The 14,555-nt window shown below is 41.9% G+C and overlaps 1 protein-coding gene across 1 annotated transcript in view; it reads left to right on the top strand.

The window, feature by feature from the left end:
- The window catches only part of SORCS3 (sortilin related VPS10 domain containing receptor 3), a 566,847-nt gene that overhangs the window by 172,992 nt on the left and 379,300 nt on the right, over positions 1 to 14,555 (top strand). The window contains exon 2 of the mRNA XM_001916814.6: positions 1,651 to 1,718. Within this exon, the coding sequence (XP_001916849.3) occupies positions 1,651 to 1,718 (68 nt within the window). The remainder of the gene's footprint in view (positions 1 to 1,650; positions 1,719 to 14,555) is intronic.

Raw genomic sequence — 14,555 nt, 5'->3', positions numbered from 1 at the left:
CAAGTTGGTTGGGGAGGATGTGGAGAAGTCTCTTGACTTAATTAGCCGCTGACTTTAACAAATAAGAAAACTAGCTATGAATGGGAGAGGCAAGGACCACTGAGTGACTGTGGCCAACAATTCTTTGCTTGGGATACACACTTCTTGCTGTTGTGCTATGCTAATAGGACTGGTAGCTTGGTAAATTCTGCTGTTCAACAAATAGCTGTGCCATTGATATTTCTCTTGGCTTGGCTGTTTCTTGCCAACCTGCCACTTACCAACACAGGATGCAATCTGAGAGGAGACTTATGAGCCCTCCAGGCATGGCCCTGCAGGGATGTTGAATGTTCCAAACCAACTTTGCCATAGACTCTCTTTGACCCATAATGGGTCACATCCTTGCGCCTTATTTTTTCTTAGTTTACATAAAAGAAATGGAAATAGTGCTTACCGACCCCATGGCATGCTGGATGAGAATAAATCTCAAAGTGAGTGTTTTGTTGTCAGTTAAATGCCATAAAAATGGTCAATATAATGGCTCATTATTTTTCTTTAATCTTAAATGGCTACCTAGAATGGGAAAGACCCATATTGGTAGCAAAAATTCATTATCTCAGAAAGAGTTTAATGGCTGCTGTGCAAATGAACTAGAGGAAGTTAAATTGTGGAATGGGAAGGAGCTGAGAAAAGTGAAATGAGTTGTGCATTAAATTTAGATAAACACAATTATGTGTAACTGGATTATCACGCGTGCAGCCAGACGCTGTATCTTAGGCACCTGCATTTTGATTAAAATCAATTCAGGTGCATGCATCCTTGTAGATATGGAGTTGTGCCTAAGCCACTGTCCAGGCACATGAGGAGCAGGCAGGGAAACATCTGATATCCACGCCCCCACCTGGAGAAGTTAAAGGGCATGGGACCAGACTGACTAGCCCAAGAGCATTTCAAAAAACTAAACCCTATTATAGGCAGCTCCAGCTTTCTGACAGGTATAGCTTCTTTCTGGTGTATTAATTCCAACTGGAGTCAAGAAAGTGGTTCTGGAGTCCAGTGAAGTACAATGACTTGCTTCGTCCATGGTGGGAACAGATGCTACATGGTAGATGGCAGATGGCGTCAGAGGATGTTGGGGACTGGCCCTGCCTGCTATTCAAGTATTTATGGCTTTTGAGGCCCTACTGGTGGAAACATAAAATCTCTTTGAACCGCTCTGTACATGGGGAGAATCAGGCCTGTTTCCTCCTTACCTTGTTAGGTCCAAGTCTGTGAGTCAGAATCATCTCCAGATCAAAAGCAAGCGCATTCTCTGATCTTTGTCTGGGTGGCAATACGAGTGAACGGAGCCAGCCAGCCTGTGCCTGACCTTGAAGGGGGACAGATGTGGAGAAACAACTGTCCATAACCCAGTTAATTCCTGTTGGCATGTTTTATTTCAAATGCAAAGCATTGTCAGGATTAAAATAAATGCTACCAGTTACAGGGATGCATTAAATTAATAATGTTTTTTCTTGCTTGATCCTATAATACCCCTGAACTCAACGGATAAATACTAAGCTCTCCTCTGGGTGATTTGAAATACACTGTATATTGTTACACAAACTAAAGTAAGCTTCCTTTTTTTCCCCTTTGTTCCTCTTCTCTGCCCCTGCCTTATCCCTCTCACAGGTTATACTTATCCTGACGAAGCTGTACGACTTCAACCTGGGGAGCGTGACTGAGAGTTCACTTTGGAGGTAAGTGGATTAGAGATTCTTAACTAGCTACTCTGGCTTGGCTCACATGAGGAGTGCCAGCTAAGCAGCTGGGAAGCATGTTTTGGAAGGAGCAGAAGATGTCCTCCTCCTGGAAGCCCTCTTTAATGCCCCAGGTGGAACTGATGGCCCCCACCTGTGAATTCCCTTAGCACTCTGCTTATCTCTTTTGGGGCCTGTCACACATTCTTCTTCGCACTGTTGTTGCCTCTGCATTCCTGCAGTGTCTCATTCTACTTGATGAACACAGGTCTGGGTAGAGAGATCGGATGAGTGTGCCTGAAACATGGAGCGACCGTGAATAAGGGACCCTGCTGTGGGAGGGATTCTTGCCTTGCTTGTGAGTCTTGGCCCAAGGACTGTTTCCAGTCCTTTGTGTCTGTAAGATGCTGTGGTTCTTGAGAGGTCTGTACTTTTGGGAACAGACACACGTGGGAATCAGGTCCCTGTGATGACTTTTGTGGTCCCTAGGCACTTTGCCTTTGTGGACTCCTTTTTCCCTAAAATAATATTTTTAAAATATATATTATATGACTGCATTGGTATAAAGATGAATATATTAGTATAGTATATTAAAACATTTTTTCAGCCTAAAACTTCATTTTTTTGTTTTGACTTTAAAAGAAAAGGAAAGCATTGTTGTGGCTCCCTAAAAGCATTGTAAGTGCCCCTAGGCACTGTGCCCATTTGCACCTTCTGGATAAGTCAGCCCCAGTTGGATGCTGGGCCAGCGGGACAGTAAGAAGGATATGGACTAAGTTAGAGAGGATTTGAGTGAAGCCATGAACCTAGAAGTTTCTCTAGACACGGGACACCTGCACACTCACCCTTCCATATACCTCCTCACACGCACATACACACACTTGCACTCACGGCCACACTGCCCGCAGTCACAAAGGGTAACGCAAGCTTCATCAGCCAGTGTGAGTTGGTGCTTCATGCCCTGTGCTTATTATGTGCATGGGACTCAAGGGGGCTATGTATCTATCCTGTTTGCTTTGTCATTTGTAAACACTGGGAGGGTGCTGTCACAAAAAGCCATTCACCTGAGTGCGTCATCATCCCAGAACCTTGTCCTGAGGGTTTCCTGGGGGCTTGGAGCAGAGGGGTCTGGGGCCTGAGTATCTGTGCACCTTGCTTCCTCTTCATCTGACCTGTTTGTTTGCAGAGGACTAACCAGAGCCTCTCTCCCAGGAAGGGGGAGCAGTCACAGCATCTATTAAATATTTAGGGGTTAATTGCTCATATCGACAGAGGCCTGCCTCCATGTGTGCAGGATGTCCAAAACCTAATTTTGCTGCTCAGTGAAAATTGGCAGAGGTATAAGTAACCAGGGTGCCTCTAATGGATGAAAGCATGCCTATTTCCGCTTATGTGGGACTCATAGGGAATTAGAACCACAGAAACTTTCCCCTCAGGCCCAATCGCAGTGACACTGTAGTGATCCTTTAAGCCTGACTCCATGCTGTCTGCTTGGTGCAAATAATAAAACAAGCCAGGAAATCCTGTCCTGAGAAGGGAAACAGCTATCCCTGGCAGCCCAAGTTTCAGGAAAGGTTTGGCTAGTTTGAAGAGTGGGCCAGGCAAAGCCAGGGATCCTAGTCCAGGCCTTTAAGTGATAAAGTGTGTGCCCCATGGTCATAAAAGCCAGTATATTCACTAGTGTGTACCAAAGACAGTAGACAGCCAAGGGGCCCTAAGGACACACCGATGTCCAATTGCCGGGATTCAAGTCCCAGTTTGCCCACCAGAGAGCTCTGTAGCTTTGGGCACTTTACTTAAAGTCCGTGTGCCAGTTTCCTAGGTCTGCCACTATGCAACCCACTTCTCTCTCTCTCTCTCCAAGTCTCAGTTTCCCTGAATGTGAGTTGGAGATAGTACAGAACCTACCTGCGCTCTAGCTGTATTGTCCTTGCTCTTCTTAAAACAGGCCAACCTCTCTTCCCCAGAGCCCCTATATTTGGCTCTTTCCTTCTCCTGAGTTCTCTTCTCCTGGGAGTTGGGGTACCCCCTCACTTCCTTCCCCTCTCTGTTCTCCTAATCAGTGAGGCATTTCCCTGGCTTCATAGTCCATCACTGGGCTGCATTTTCCTCCTTAGTCCTCACCAGCCTCTGCCATGCTAAATATTTACCTACTGACTTATTTATTGTCTACCTACACCCACTAGTATCTAAGCCTGTAGAGAGAGAGAATTTTTCGATTTTAATTCAATGCTGTATCCTTAGCACCTAGAACAGAATCTGGTACATGGGAGGTACTTAATAAGCGTTTGCTCCACGAATAAATTAGTGGATGGATTGTAAGGATGCAATGAAATGATAAGTATACACACACGACGATCACTCACATGTAGGAAGTGCTCACTTAATTGTAATAATGAATGATTATTATAACCCTATGTGTTTGTATAGTTTTCATTCCGTTATTGACTTGATGCAGGGTTTCATGGGATGGAAATTATAGGGCACCCACTGGGATGTATTCTGTGTTATCTAGGAATTAGCAGAGATCTTCAGGAGTGATGGCGGGGGGTTAGGGAGAGGAGAAGAGTGGTTTAGGATGTTGTCCTTTGTGATGATTGGGAAGAATTGGAATATCAATTTCTACCTAGTCAAAGACACTCTTTTGTAGATGAGATTCTCTGATCTGTGTGTTGGAATGATGCACAGGATACAGTTTGGCAAATGAAAAGTGGAAAAATGTCCCTATCACAGGGAAAAGGCCAAGCAAGGCTGGGCTGCAGGAGAGAAAGGAGTCAAGCAGGAGGCAGAGGGCGCGGCTGGGTGTTGGGCCAGATTGGGAGCGTGTGGGACTCATCATGTTCACAGAAGGGGCTAAACCAAAGGGGTTACTCAGATTGTAGTTTACAGATAACAGATTCCATATGGTGTGACCTTTCAGGGATTTGAAAAGCTGGTGGATATTATGGGCTTTCCTTCTGGATAAATGTTATATATGAAGATATTTTTGTCTTCTGATGCAGAGGGTTCGTAGGTCCGATAAAGCCCAGCTTAGGAACCCCCGGGTAGATATGATTGAGAAAAAGGACTGCTCCTAAACTTTGTGGGGATTTTCCAACTTGGTGGGGATGTACGGAGTGTCTTCGAACTTTTTATTATCCTCCCCTCTCACCGCTAAAGATGTGCCTCCCATCCTCTTTTCTATACTGATAATGGTGATGTATTTTATAGTTACAGCCTAGAGCACTATGATCTTCCTTACTAATACAGGGTAGAGAGAAAAAAAACCTAAACATGCACCTTTTGGTTTCATGATTTGGCCCAAAATGCTTAACCAAGTTGAAGTTGAATTTGATGATTCTTCTTCAATTTTCTGTACAGCAGGGAGCCTGGCACAGCAGCTGTCATGACAAGATGACACTCCCTGTCAGGTTACAAAGTGATATAATTATTTGCCTCACTGGATTAATAATTCAAAGGCCGTCTACCTCTAAATAGACAAAAGGCTGTTTAAAAGCCGTCAGTAGTGTAGCAGTATCTTGTGTCCTTGTGACATTCTTTCTAGAACTCCTTGGTGCTGTAATATTGGAGGGGGTCAACATTTTTTCTCTACCTACACAAGGATGGCTGTGTAAATTGGCTATTTAGACAACCATCTGTTGGTGTCCCTTCGTCAAAGAACATTTTACGTATATGATTTCAAGCTTATAGAATTAATGAGGTTGGGGACTGACTTTTTAAAAAGCCCCAGGGCTTCACTTTCAGGGTATTTTCAGTCCATAGTGTGTCAAATCTGGAGGATGCCCATCAGTCAAGAGTGATATTGGGCCCAACTCTATTCGATTTTCTGGAAGCCTTACCCAAGGAGGAGATAGGTGTCAAGGTCAGGAGGCTCAGCATCAATCTATCAGTTTCCTTCTCATCAAAGTAATTAAGAAGGAAGGCTCTGGAACTGGTGGCCAGTGTTCAAGTCCATGCTTCTGTCCTTAGCCACTGAGTGACCTTGAACAAGTGTTTTCACCTCTCTGTGCCTCCCTTTCCTTGTCTGTACAAGGAAGATTATACTAGCCCCTCATAGAGTGGTTATGAGAGTTCAATGAAATAAAATGTGTAAACTGCCTAGAAAAGTGCCTGGCATACAGTGCCTCCATGGAAAATGCTCAAGAAGGGCTAGTCATCATCATGTAATCCACCAGTAATTGAGCTGCTTCTCCATGCTTGTTTTTTACCTAACTTATCTTGTTCTATCCTTTACAACAAACTTGAGGGTTGGGTATCACTAGCCCCATTTTATAGATGAAAACGTTGAGTATTTCAGAGGTTAAATAACTTGCCCCAGATCATACAGCTAATAAGTTGGTGGGGGGCAGAGCCAGGCTATCTGGCTCCTAAATCTGTACTCACTTCACCCTGTGTACTGAGTCTGATGCCACCCTGAGAGTGGATTCATGGACTCCTGAAGAATAAGACATATGTTTATGGGTAGGAGAAAGTAATGACACAGAAAGTGGGAGAGGGAGAAAACCCCGGAGTGGGAAAACTGCTATAGAGTAATTGAGCTGGAATTTCAACTCCTGGGCTAAAATATTCCTTGGCAATTGAGATGCATGCTGTCTAGTCCAGTGCCATCCAATTAGAAATATATGTGAGCCACATATGTAATTTTAAATTTTCTGGTAGCCATGAATATGAAAAGAAACAGGTGAAATTAATTTTAATATAGTTCCTTTAACCTGGTTATATAAAACTATCATTTCAATATGTAACCAATAAAAATTATTAATGAGCTGTCTTGCATTCTTTTTTCTGTAGTAAGTCTTTGAAATCCAATGTGTATTTCACACAAGGGCATATCTCAATTTGAACTAGCCACATTCTGAGTGTTCGATTGCTGCACATAGCTAGTGGATGCCACTTAGCACAGTGGAAGTCTAGTTCTCTGCTTTTTAAACATTGTCAGTTAATTTTGGAGGTCACTGTTTTCTTCATAGAAGTGCATACCTGTTTTATCAAAGGACAACAGGTGAAAAATCTACTTTTACTGCCACTGTTCTGGAAGGGAATTATCCTGTAATCTTATGGTACTTGGAATATGTGCAGTGTTCGAGAGCTGACCGGATCCATATCAAAACTCTGATAATCTAAAATGGGAGGAAGAATATGTAAATCCATCCACAAAAATCGAAGAGGAGTCCCTGAAACTTTCAAGTCTTTGAACTGTGATCTTGGAATTCTGAAATAATCCTAGCTGTTGAGCCTAGAGTCAAAGAAACTTAGAGTTAGGAAGGATGACAGCAAACACATCTTGAACCATAGAACCTTGTCATTTTAGGGATAGGGATGTGAGTTCCAGGAGAGGAAGACACTTTCCCTGAGTTTCCCGGGTCTTAAGTCTGAGATTAGGAGCACTCCCTGGCTCCTGATCTGGGACTCCTTCCAGAGTGTCACATGTCCTCCCAAATGGAAACCCTGCAGCTGGATCGAGGTAACCTGTACTTCATGTCTCCTCCATTCCCACTGAAAGTAGGCCTGTGTCAAATGGTTGCAGACATCCTGGACTCAAAGACAGGGCCACTTTCTTGCTCATTTCTGTGACAACAGCATGCTTTGGTGCCATCTTCATGCTCCTCTGCACACACAGGTCTGTGTATCTCTGCCTCATTTGGCGGCATTATGGTCCTCGATTTGGGAGCAAGGGCATTTTTTTCCCCTGGAAATAGAAGCTATGATAGTAAGGCCAATTAATCCACTGCTTGAGGTTCTTGAGTCTTTTAATTTTAAACGTAAATCATGGTCAGGATTTATGTTTCTGACTAACAAGTCACTTCTTGAACTCAGTTCTGTATGTCTTAAACATTAACACTTGGACTGATAAGCGACATTACCCTTCGCTCAAAAACCACGTTTTTTAAGGTAATAGTTTGTGGAGGGAGATGAGCCAGCAGACAATTCTCCAGCTTCATTCTCTCTATCCCAAGTGCTAGTCTCTAGCAAAGGTCCCTGAGTGGCCAGCTTCTGATGAGGTGTGAGATCTCCCCAGGAGATTTCCTATTGGGTTAGGAGTGCTCACAGAGCAAAATGAATTTGCAGTTGTCTAGGCATAAGAGCAACCAGGAATCCTCTGCAGTGGATGGTTCCTCTCCATTGCTGCTTCCCCTCGGTTCTCGTCTCTCCTCTCTTGCTCTGTCTCTTCCACCCCTAGCCTAGCGCTATGGGAGACATTCTGCTGTCAGAAAAGTAACTAGGCTACTCAGCCATTCCTCCTGTGTGCCTGGCCTCAGGGTCCTCAGAGCAATGGGGCTTTGGATTGAGGGGTTCCTGTTAGGGTATTTATGGAGCGGACCACTTCCTGGGCACATCCTCCCGAGCACATCCTCCTAGACACCCTCCCTGACCCTCCTCCCTGAGTGGCTATCCTCCTCCTCTGCTGTCTGCTAGCGTCACATCCTTATGCTGTGTTGGTGGTTTGTTCCCAGCCTGGGAGCCTCTCAAGAGGAGGGACCACCTGCCTTTCTTGTTTCTGGATCTACAATGCCTAGCACTTGGGCTGCACTAAGGGCCTGGACAACTGAATTAAAGTTCTGATAGTCCCAAACCAGCCCCATCCCCAGCCCCAGCCCTTGATGCTTTCCTTGTACTGAGTTGTCGCATCTGCCACTGGGGAATCCTGTGACTTTTCATCTGGTTTGCAAGCTGTTGTCTGGACCATTTATTTCCTCCCCTAATTGTTCTGTCAGTGACCTTTCTGGGGGATGTTGTTATTTTTTTAAACAGAAAATGGAGACCTTTTGGATTTATTAATTTTTGTTTGCCAAGAAAACCCGATAATAATTGCTAAGTCTTCCCAGAAGTTATTAGTTTACAAATTTTAATGACACTCATCTTTTATTTATTCCCTCCCTCTACAGCTGCTTACCCCAGTCCCATAGTGGAATTCCTGCTGAATCTGAGTGAATTAGTGGAAACAAAACTGCAGATTGGAATGACATTTTTTTTTTTTTTTCTGGACTGTTAATTAAAAACTTTCCATCCTATTTGCTAGGCTCTTCATATGTGAGGTCCCGAAGGCTGGGCTGATATGGGCTGTGAAATTCTCCCTGTAGAACTGGGGCCTTCTTCGGTTTGCTTTTAGTGGTAATGAATCTGGTGAAAACTCTGAATGAGTCACAGAATATTCAATTGAACAGATATTAATTGAGCTTTTGTTATATAAGCAGCCCTGTGCTCATTGCTGGGAGATGCAGAAGAAGTGTGTCATGATTGCTATCCTCAAGGAATGTTAGGTTGGTTGGAAGATAAGATTAATGTACACAGGAAACAATATCAGGCATGTGCAAGAATGTATATGTATATACAAAATACAGTGCATTCTGCAATGAGTGGCCCTACTGTAGAAAGACTTATATTTTCATTATTATCACCCCACTTTATTCCAAAAAGCCTGCAAAGCAGTTCTAGGAATGAATTAGAGAAGTGATCACTGTGGCATATGTATTTTGTTTTGCTCTTTAATATAAAACATACTTATTTTCACCATTAGGATGTGAAGCTCTTTAGAGGGAAGACTATTTCATATACCAGTAGTTCCCATGGATCTCAGAAATACCTGGTAACAGATGAGATTGAGTGTGTGTGGTGGTTAGGAGAGTGGGTCCTGGATCCAGATTGCCTGGATATGAATCCCAGCTCTACTGCTTACTGGCTGTGCTGCCTTGGGTAATGTTTTAATTTCCATGAGCCTCAGTTTACTTATCCATATAATGGAATGGCAATAAGACCAATATCATGGAAGGTTTATGAGGACTCAGTGAGATAATGCATGGAACGCAAAGCACCTGAAATCTAGTTAGTACTTAATATAATAATTATTGTTTGTTTATAGGCCCATATCCTCCTAGCTCAGCAGCTTCTGCCAGGCTCCAGATGACAGCTGTGCTGATATCTTCAGGGGGGTGAGGTGCAGAACACATCTAGAATCCTAAGTACGTAATGTCTGGAAATGATACATTTCTATTGAGAGAACATTCTGGAGTCTTCTCCTTAAGGTACTCATCTGTGTTTGGCAAAAGGGGAAAGTTAATATATTTCTTATTTTTCCTACACTAGATGATGATGATGATTTTGAGTGCAGGATGCAAAGCACAACCTGGTTTTCGGTTTCCCTAACCTAGTGTTGAGTTAACTCATCTGTTCCTGCTTATTTTCTTTTTAATGCAACTATTAGGAGATCTAAGGCCGGTTGAAGAGCTTCGTTGTTACTTCTCAAATAATTATCGTGGAAGGCAGGGTGGGGTCATGAATCTTTCTCAAACTTGATATACCCTCAGGATTACTTGTAGAATGTGTTAAAAATCTAGATTCCTGGGCCCTACCCAAGAGATTCCAATTTAGTAAGGCTGGTGCTACTCAGGATGTATAATTTTAAAAGCTCCCTGGTTGATTCCAATCTTCAGGTAGGCTTGGGAACCACCGAGCTCAGAGGAAGCTTGGGTTCTAGGCCCATCTCAGTTACTGGTTAATTGGATTGCTCATGCCATCCTTGTGTTTCCTCATAAAGGTGTTAGTTGGAATGATTTCTCGAGTCTCTTTCAACTCTAAATCCACAGTCTCTGCCAACTTGGGAAGTCACACAGAAGCCCACACAGGATTTATGATGCTCGATGGATAACAGCCCCAGTTCTGAGCACGGCCACCTTCCTTAAAAAATCTGGTCATGTCAACAAAATAACATGCTGTTCACTGATGGATAATGGCCAGTTGGCAGGTATTAGCCAGAACTCCTGTCTGAAGTACTTAATTTAAATTCATTAAACATAGGGAGCCTCATTCAATCTCTGAAAGTCTTTGTTCCAAAAAAAAAAAAAAAAAAAAAAAGAATGAGAAGGAGTTTGCCCTAAATATTGAGCCCTCAGACATCTCACTTTGGTAGAGCATTGAGAAATGGAGAAGCATATCTGGATTACAGATTTAATGTTTTCCCATTTATTATGGGAAAGAGGGGTTCTTTTTATGGCCTAGCCTCTTTTCATCCTCTAGGCAGACCTGGACTTGTATAAATCTTGATTTTTGTCCAGTGGCTGAGAGACTGTAACACTTTTGTATGGATTGTGTCTGTTGATTGTTGTTTTATGTTCCTTTCCCTTTCCTTCAAATGCAGTGCCATTTTATCACAATCATAAATAACCATTTGAAGCAGGGGTGTGAGGTTCGGCCCGTCTCTTTCCACAGCCTGAGCCTCTCTCATTTTTGCAGCAGTAGATTCATTAGCCTTCTAATGAAGTTAATAAGTAACCGGGATCAGACAGTCCCTTCTAAAATAACATTTATAAATGGATGCATTTCCCTACTCTCTAAGGTAAGCGTTAATTTATTTCCCTGCCAGATGTCCACATGTGTAAAACTATGATAGGTGGGCCCTTGGAATGTGGTTTGAAGCCAAAAAAGGGGAAATTTTCAATTCACACAGAGCCTATCTATTTCCAAGTTTATAGGAGTGGATTTTTACATACTGCGTTACTGCTTATATATATAACGACTATAAAGTGTAGGTAGTCAAGCTTTCATACTTACTTTCTCATCGTTTAGTGGCCAATTACTTTATTGGACATAGACTGTAAATGTCATTAGGAGGCTTCTGTCAGCTTCCCCACAAAGACATTATTTTGGAGGCAATAAACTGGTAAAAAGGCGTCTTCTCCCTGTCTCACGTCTGTGAGGTTTCTTTTCAGGAATTGCTGAACTTACAAAGGGAGCACTTCACATCTTGTTGTTGCTTCCAAATGTTTTGTGCCCAAGTTAAAGCTAAAGTCAAGTCTTCAAATGCAATCCACAGAGTTTATCTTTTAAAAGATCCCCCTTTGGTTAATCTCCGTACTATATAAAGAACTCACACAACTCAACAACAAAAAAGTCAAACAACACGATCAAAATATGGGCAGGGGACATGAACAGACATTTTTCCAAAGAAGGTATATGGATGGCCAATAGGCACATGAAAAGATGCTCATCATCACTGATCATCAGGGAAATGCAAATCAAAACTACACTAAGATATCACCTTATACCCGTTAGAATGGCAAAAATAACCAAAACAAAAAGTAACAAATGTTGGAGAGGTTGTGGAGAAAAAGGAACCCTCATACACTGCTGGTGAGAATGCAAACTGGTGCAGCCACTGTGGAAAACAGTATGGAGATTTCTCAAAAAATTAAAAAATAGAAATACCATATGACCCAGCCATCCCACTACTGGGTATCTATCCAAAGAACTTGAAATCAGAAATTCCAAAAGTCCCATGCATCCCAATGTTCATTTCAGCATTATGTACAATAGCTAAGATGTGGAAGCAACCTAAGTGCCCATCAACTGATGATTGGATAAAGAAGATATGTATATATGTATACACAATGGAATACTACTCAGCCTTAAAAAAGGATAAAATTGTCCCATTCACAACAACATGGATGGACCTTGAGGGTATTGTGTTAAGTGAAATAAGCCAGATAGAGAAAGATAATCTCTGTATGACTCCACTCTTATGTGGAAGTTAAACATATAGACAAAGGGAACAGATTAGTGGTTACCAGGGGAAAGGGGGGTGGGGAGTGGGCACAAAGGGTGAAGTGGTGCACCTACAACACGAATGACAATAATGTACAGCTGAAATTTCACAAGGTTGTAAACTATCATAATCTCAATAAAAATTAAAAAAAATCCCCCTTTCAATGGTACTAACCTCTTAAACTGGTATAATATTTGTCGTGAATGCATGGCATGTCTCATATTTCTGGGAGGAATGTGAGGCTGTGTAAGTGAACATTCCATTTTACAGATGGATAAACTCAGCTCTCGGATGGGTTGGTGGTCAGTGATTTCAGATCTGGACTCAAATTGTGTTCTCCGAATTCTCAACAGCCCCATGCTCTTGCTGTGACATCACTAATCACTCTTCCTTGGCCTTTCTAGCTCGCAACCACTCATGTTTCATAAGAGATCTATGGCCAAGGGACTAGTTTGGGGCCTAGGAGTGGATTTCCTTGGATATTTGTCTAAGGGATTTTCAGTTCTGGTGGATCATGAGAATCACCTAGGAAATGTAAGGAAAGCCAGTTTCCTGGGACTTATTCTAAACTTGCTGTATTAATTTTGGGGGTCAAGATCAATGAACTTATAGTTTTAAGGAGCTCCCCACTTCATTCTTATGTAACCACTTACCTAAAAGACTTTATGGCCATTTTTGTTTTTGAAAGGTCCATGAAAACTTGTTTTGGGGAATCTTCCCCCCCAGCATAGCTTCTTTCCCTCTTACTCATTTTCCTTATGGTTGGCTTGGAATGACAAGCACAGTCGTTCATGCAAAAATCCATAGTCGCGTCCTCATCTTTATAAATGACAACCATAAAGGTTAATAATTGGAACGAGCTGTGGCACTTACTAATTAGCTCACATTCTGTCAGCATCAGGCTTGTTTAATTGGGCAATTAACATTGATTTTAGAGAGTGGTGCCACAAGAGAATGGTCCTAAGGTGCTGCTCTCCAGGGAGTTGTGCTTGAGATAAACCCTATGAGGATGAGTTGGTAGCTGGGAACCTAGGCTCCCCCAGGGTCAGAGAGCGTGACAAATGGGGCGTGGTTCCCAGTTGACTTTGGAAGGCTTTCTCTTCATAATTTTTGGTTGCAAGTAACAGAAATCATCACTAACCTAGGCAAGATATAGTATTTCTTGGACAAATATAGTATTTGTCCTTCTGTGTTGGGCTTATTTCACATAGCATAAAAGTCCCCAGTTTCTTTTATGTGTTGCAAATGGCAGGATTTCCACCTTTTTAAAAGCTGAATAATATTCCATTGTACAGAGAGGACAAAGTTTCACATTTTCATTATCCATTCATCCATTGATGGACATTTAGATTATATCCATGTCTGGATGATTGTGCATAATGCTGCAATGAACATGGTAGTGCAGATATCTCTTTGAGATCCTGATTTCAATACCTTAGGTTATATACTCAGAAATGGTATTGTTGGATTTATGGTAGTTCTATTTTTAGTCTTTTCGTGAAGCCTCCATACTGCTTTCCATAGTGACTGTAGCAGTTTATATTCCCACCAATTAGTGCACAATTGTTCCATTTTCTCTACATCCTTCCCAGCATTTGTTATCACTTGTCTTTTTGATAATAGTCATCCTAACAGATGTGAAGTGATATCTCATTGAAGTTTTGATTTGCATTTCCCTGATGATTACTGATGTTGAGCACCTTTTCATATGCCTGTTGGCCATTTGTATGTCTTCTTTGGAAAAATGTTTATTTAGTTGTTTAGCCCATTTTTAAAATCAGCCTATTTGCTTTTTTGCTATTGAGTTGTAGGAGTTCCTTATATATTTGGAATGTTAGCCCTTTATGGTAATGATATATGATCTGAAAATATTTTCTCCCATTCCATAGGTTGCCTTCTCATTTTGTTGATTGTTTCCTTTACAGTGCAGGAGCTTTTTAGTTTGAAGTAATCCAACCTGTCTGTTTTTGCGTTTGTTGCTTGTGCTTTTGGTGCCATATCCAATAAATCATTGCCAAGGCCAATGTCAAGAAGTTTTCCCTATTTTTTTCTTCTAGGAGTTTTGTGATGTTAGGTCTTATGTGTAAGTCTTTAACCCATTTTGAGTTGATTTTTTTGTATAGTGCGAGATAAAGGTTCAATTTCATTCTTTTGTATGTGGATATTCAGTTTTCTCAACACCGTTTATTGAAGAGACTATCCTTCACCCATTGTGTATTTTTGGCACGTTTGTTAAAGATCAGTTGATTGTATATGTGTGTGTTTATTTTTTGGCCCTGTATTCTATTCCATGGGTC

The sequence above is a fragment of the Equus caballus genome, chromosome 1 (genome assembly GCF_041296265.1).
Source record: "Equus caballus isolate H_3958 breed thoroughbred chromosome 1, TB-T2T, whole genome shotgun sequence".
Classification (NCBI taxonomy): Eukaryota; Metazoa; Chordata; class Mammalia; order Perissodactyla; family Equidae; genus Equus; species Equus caballus.
The sequence above is the reverse complement of the archived record's forward strand: the minus strand, read 5'-3'. Positions and strand labels throughout refer to the sequence as shown.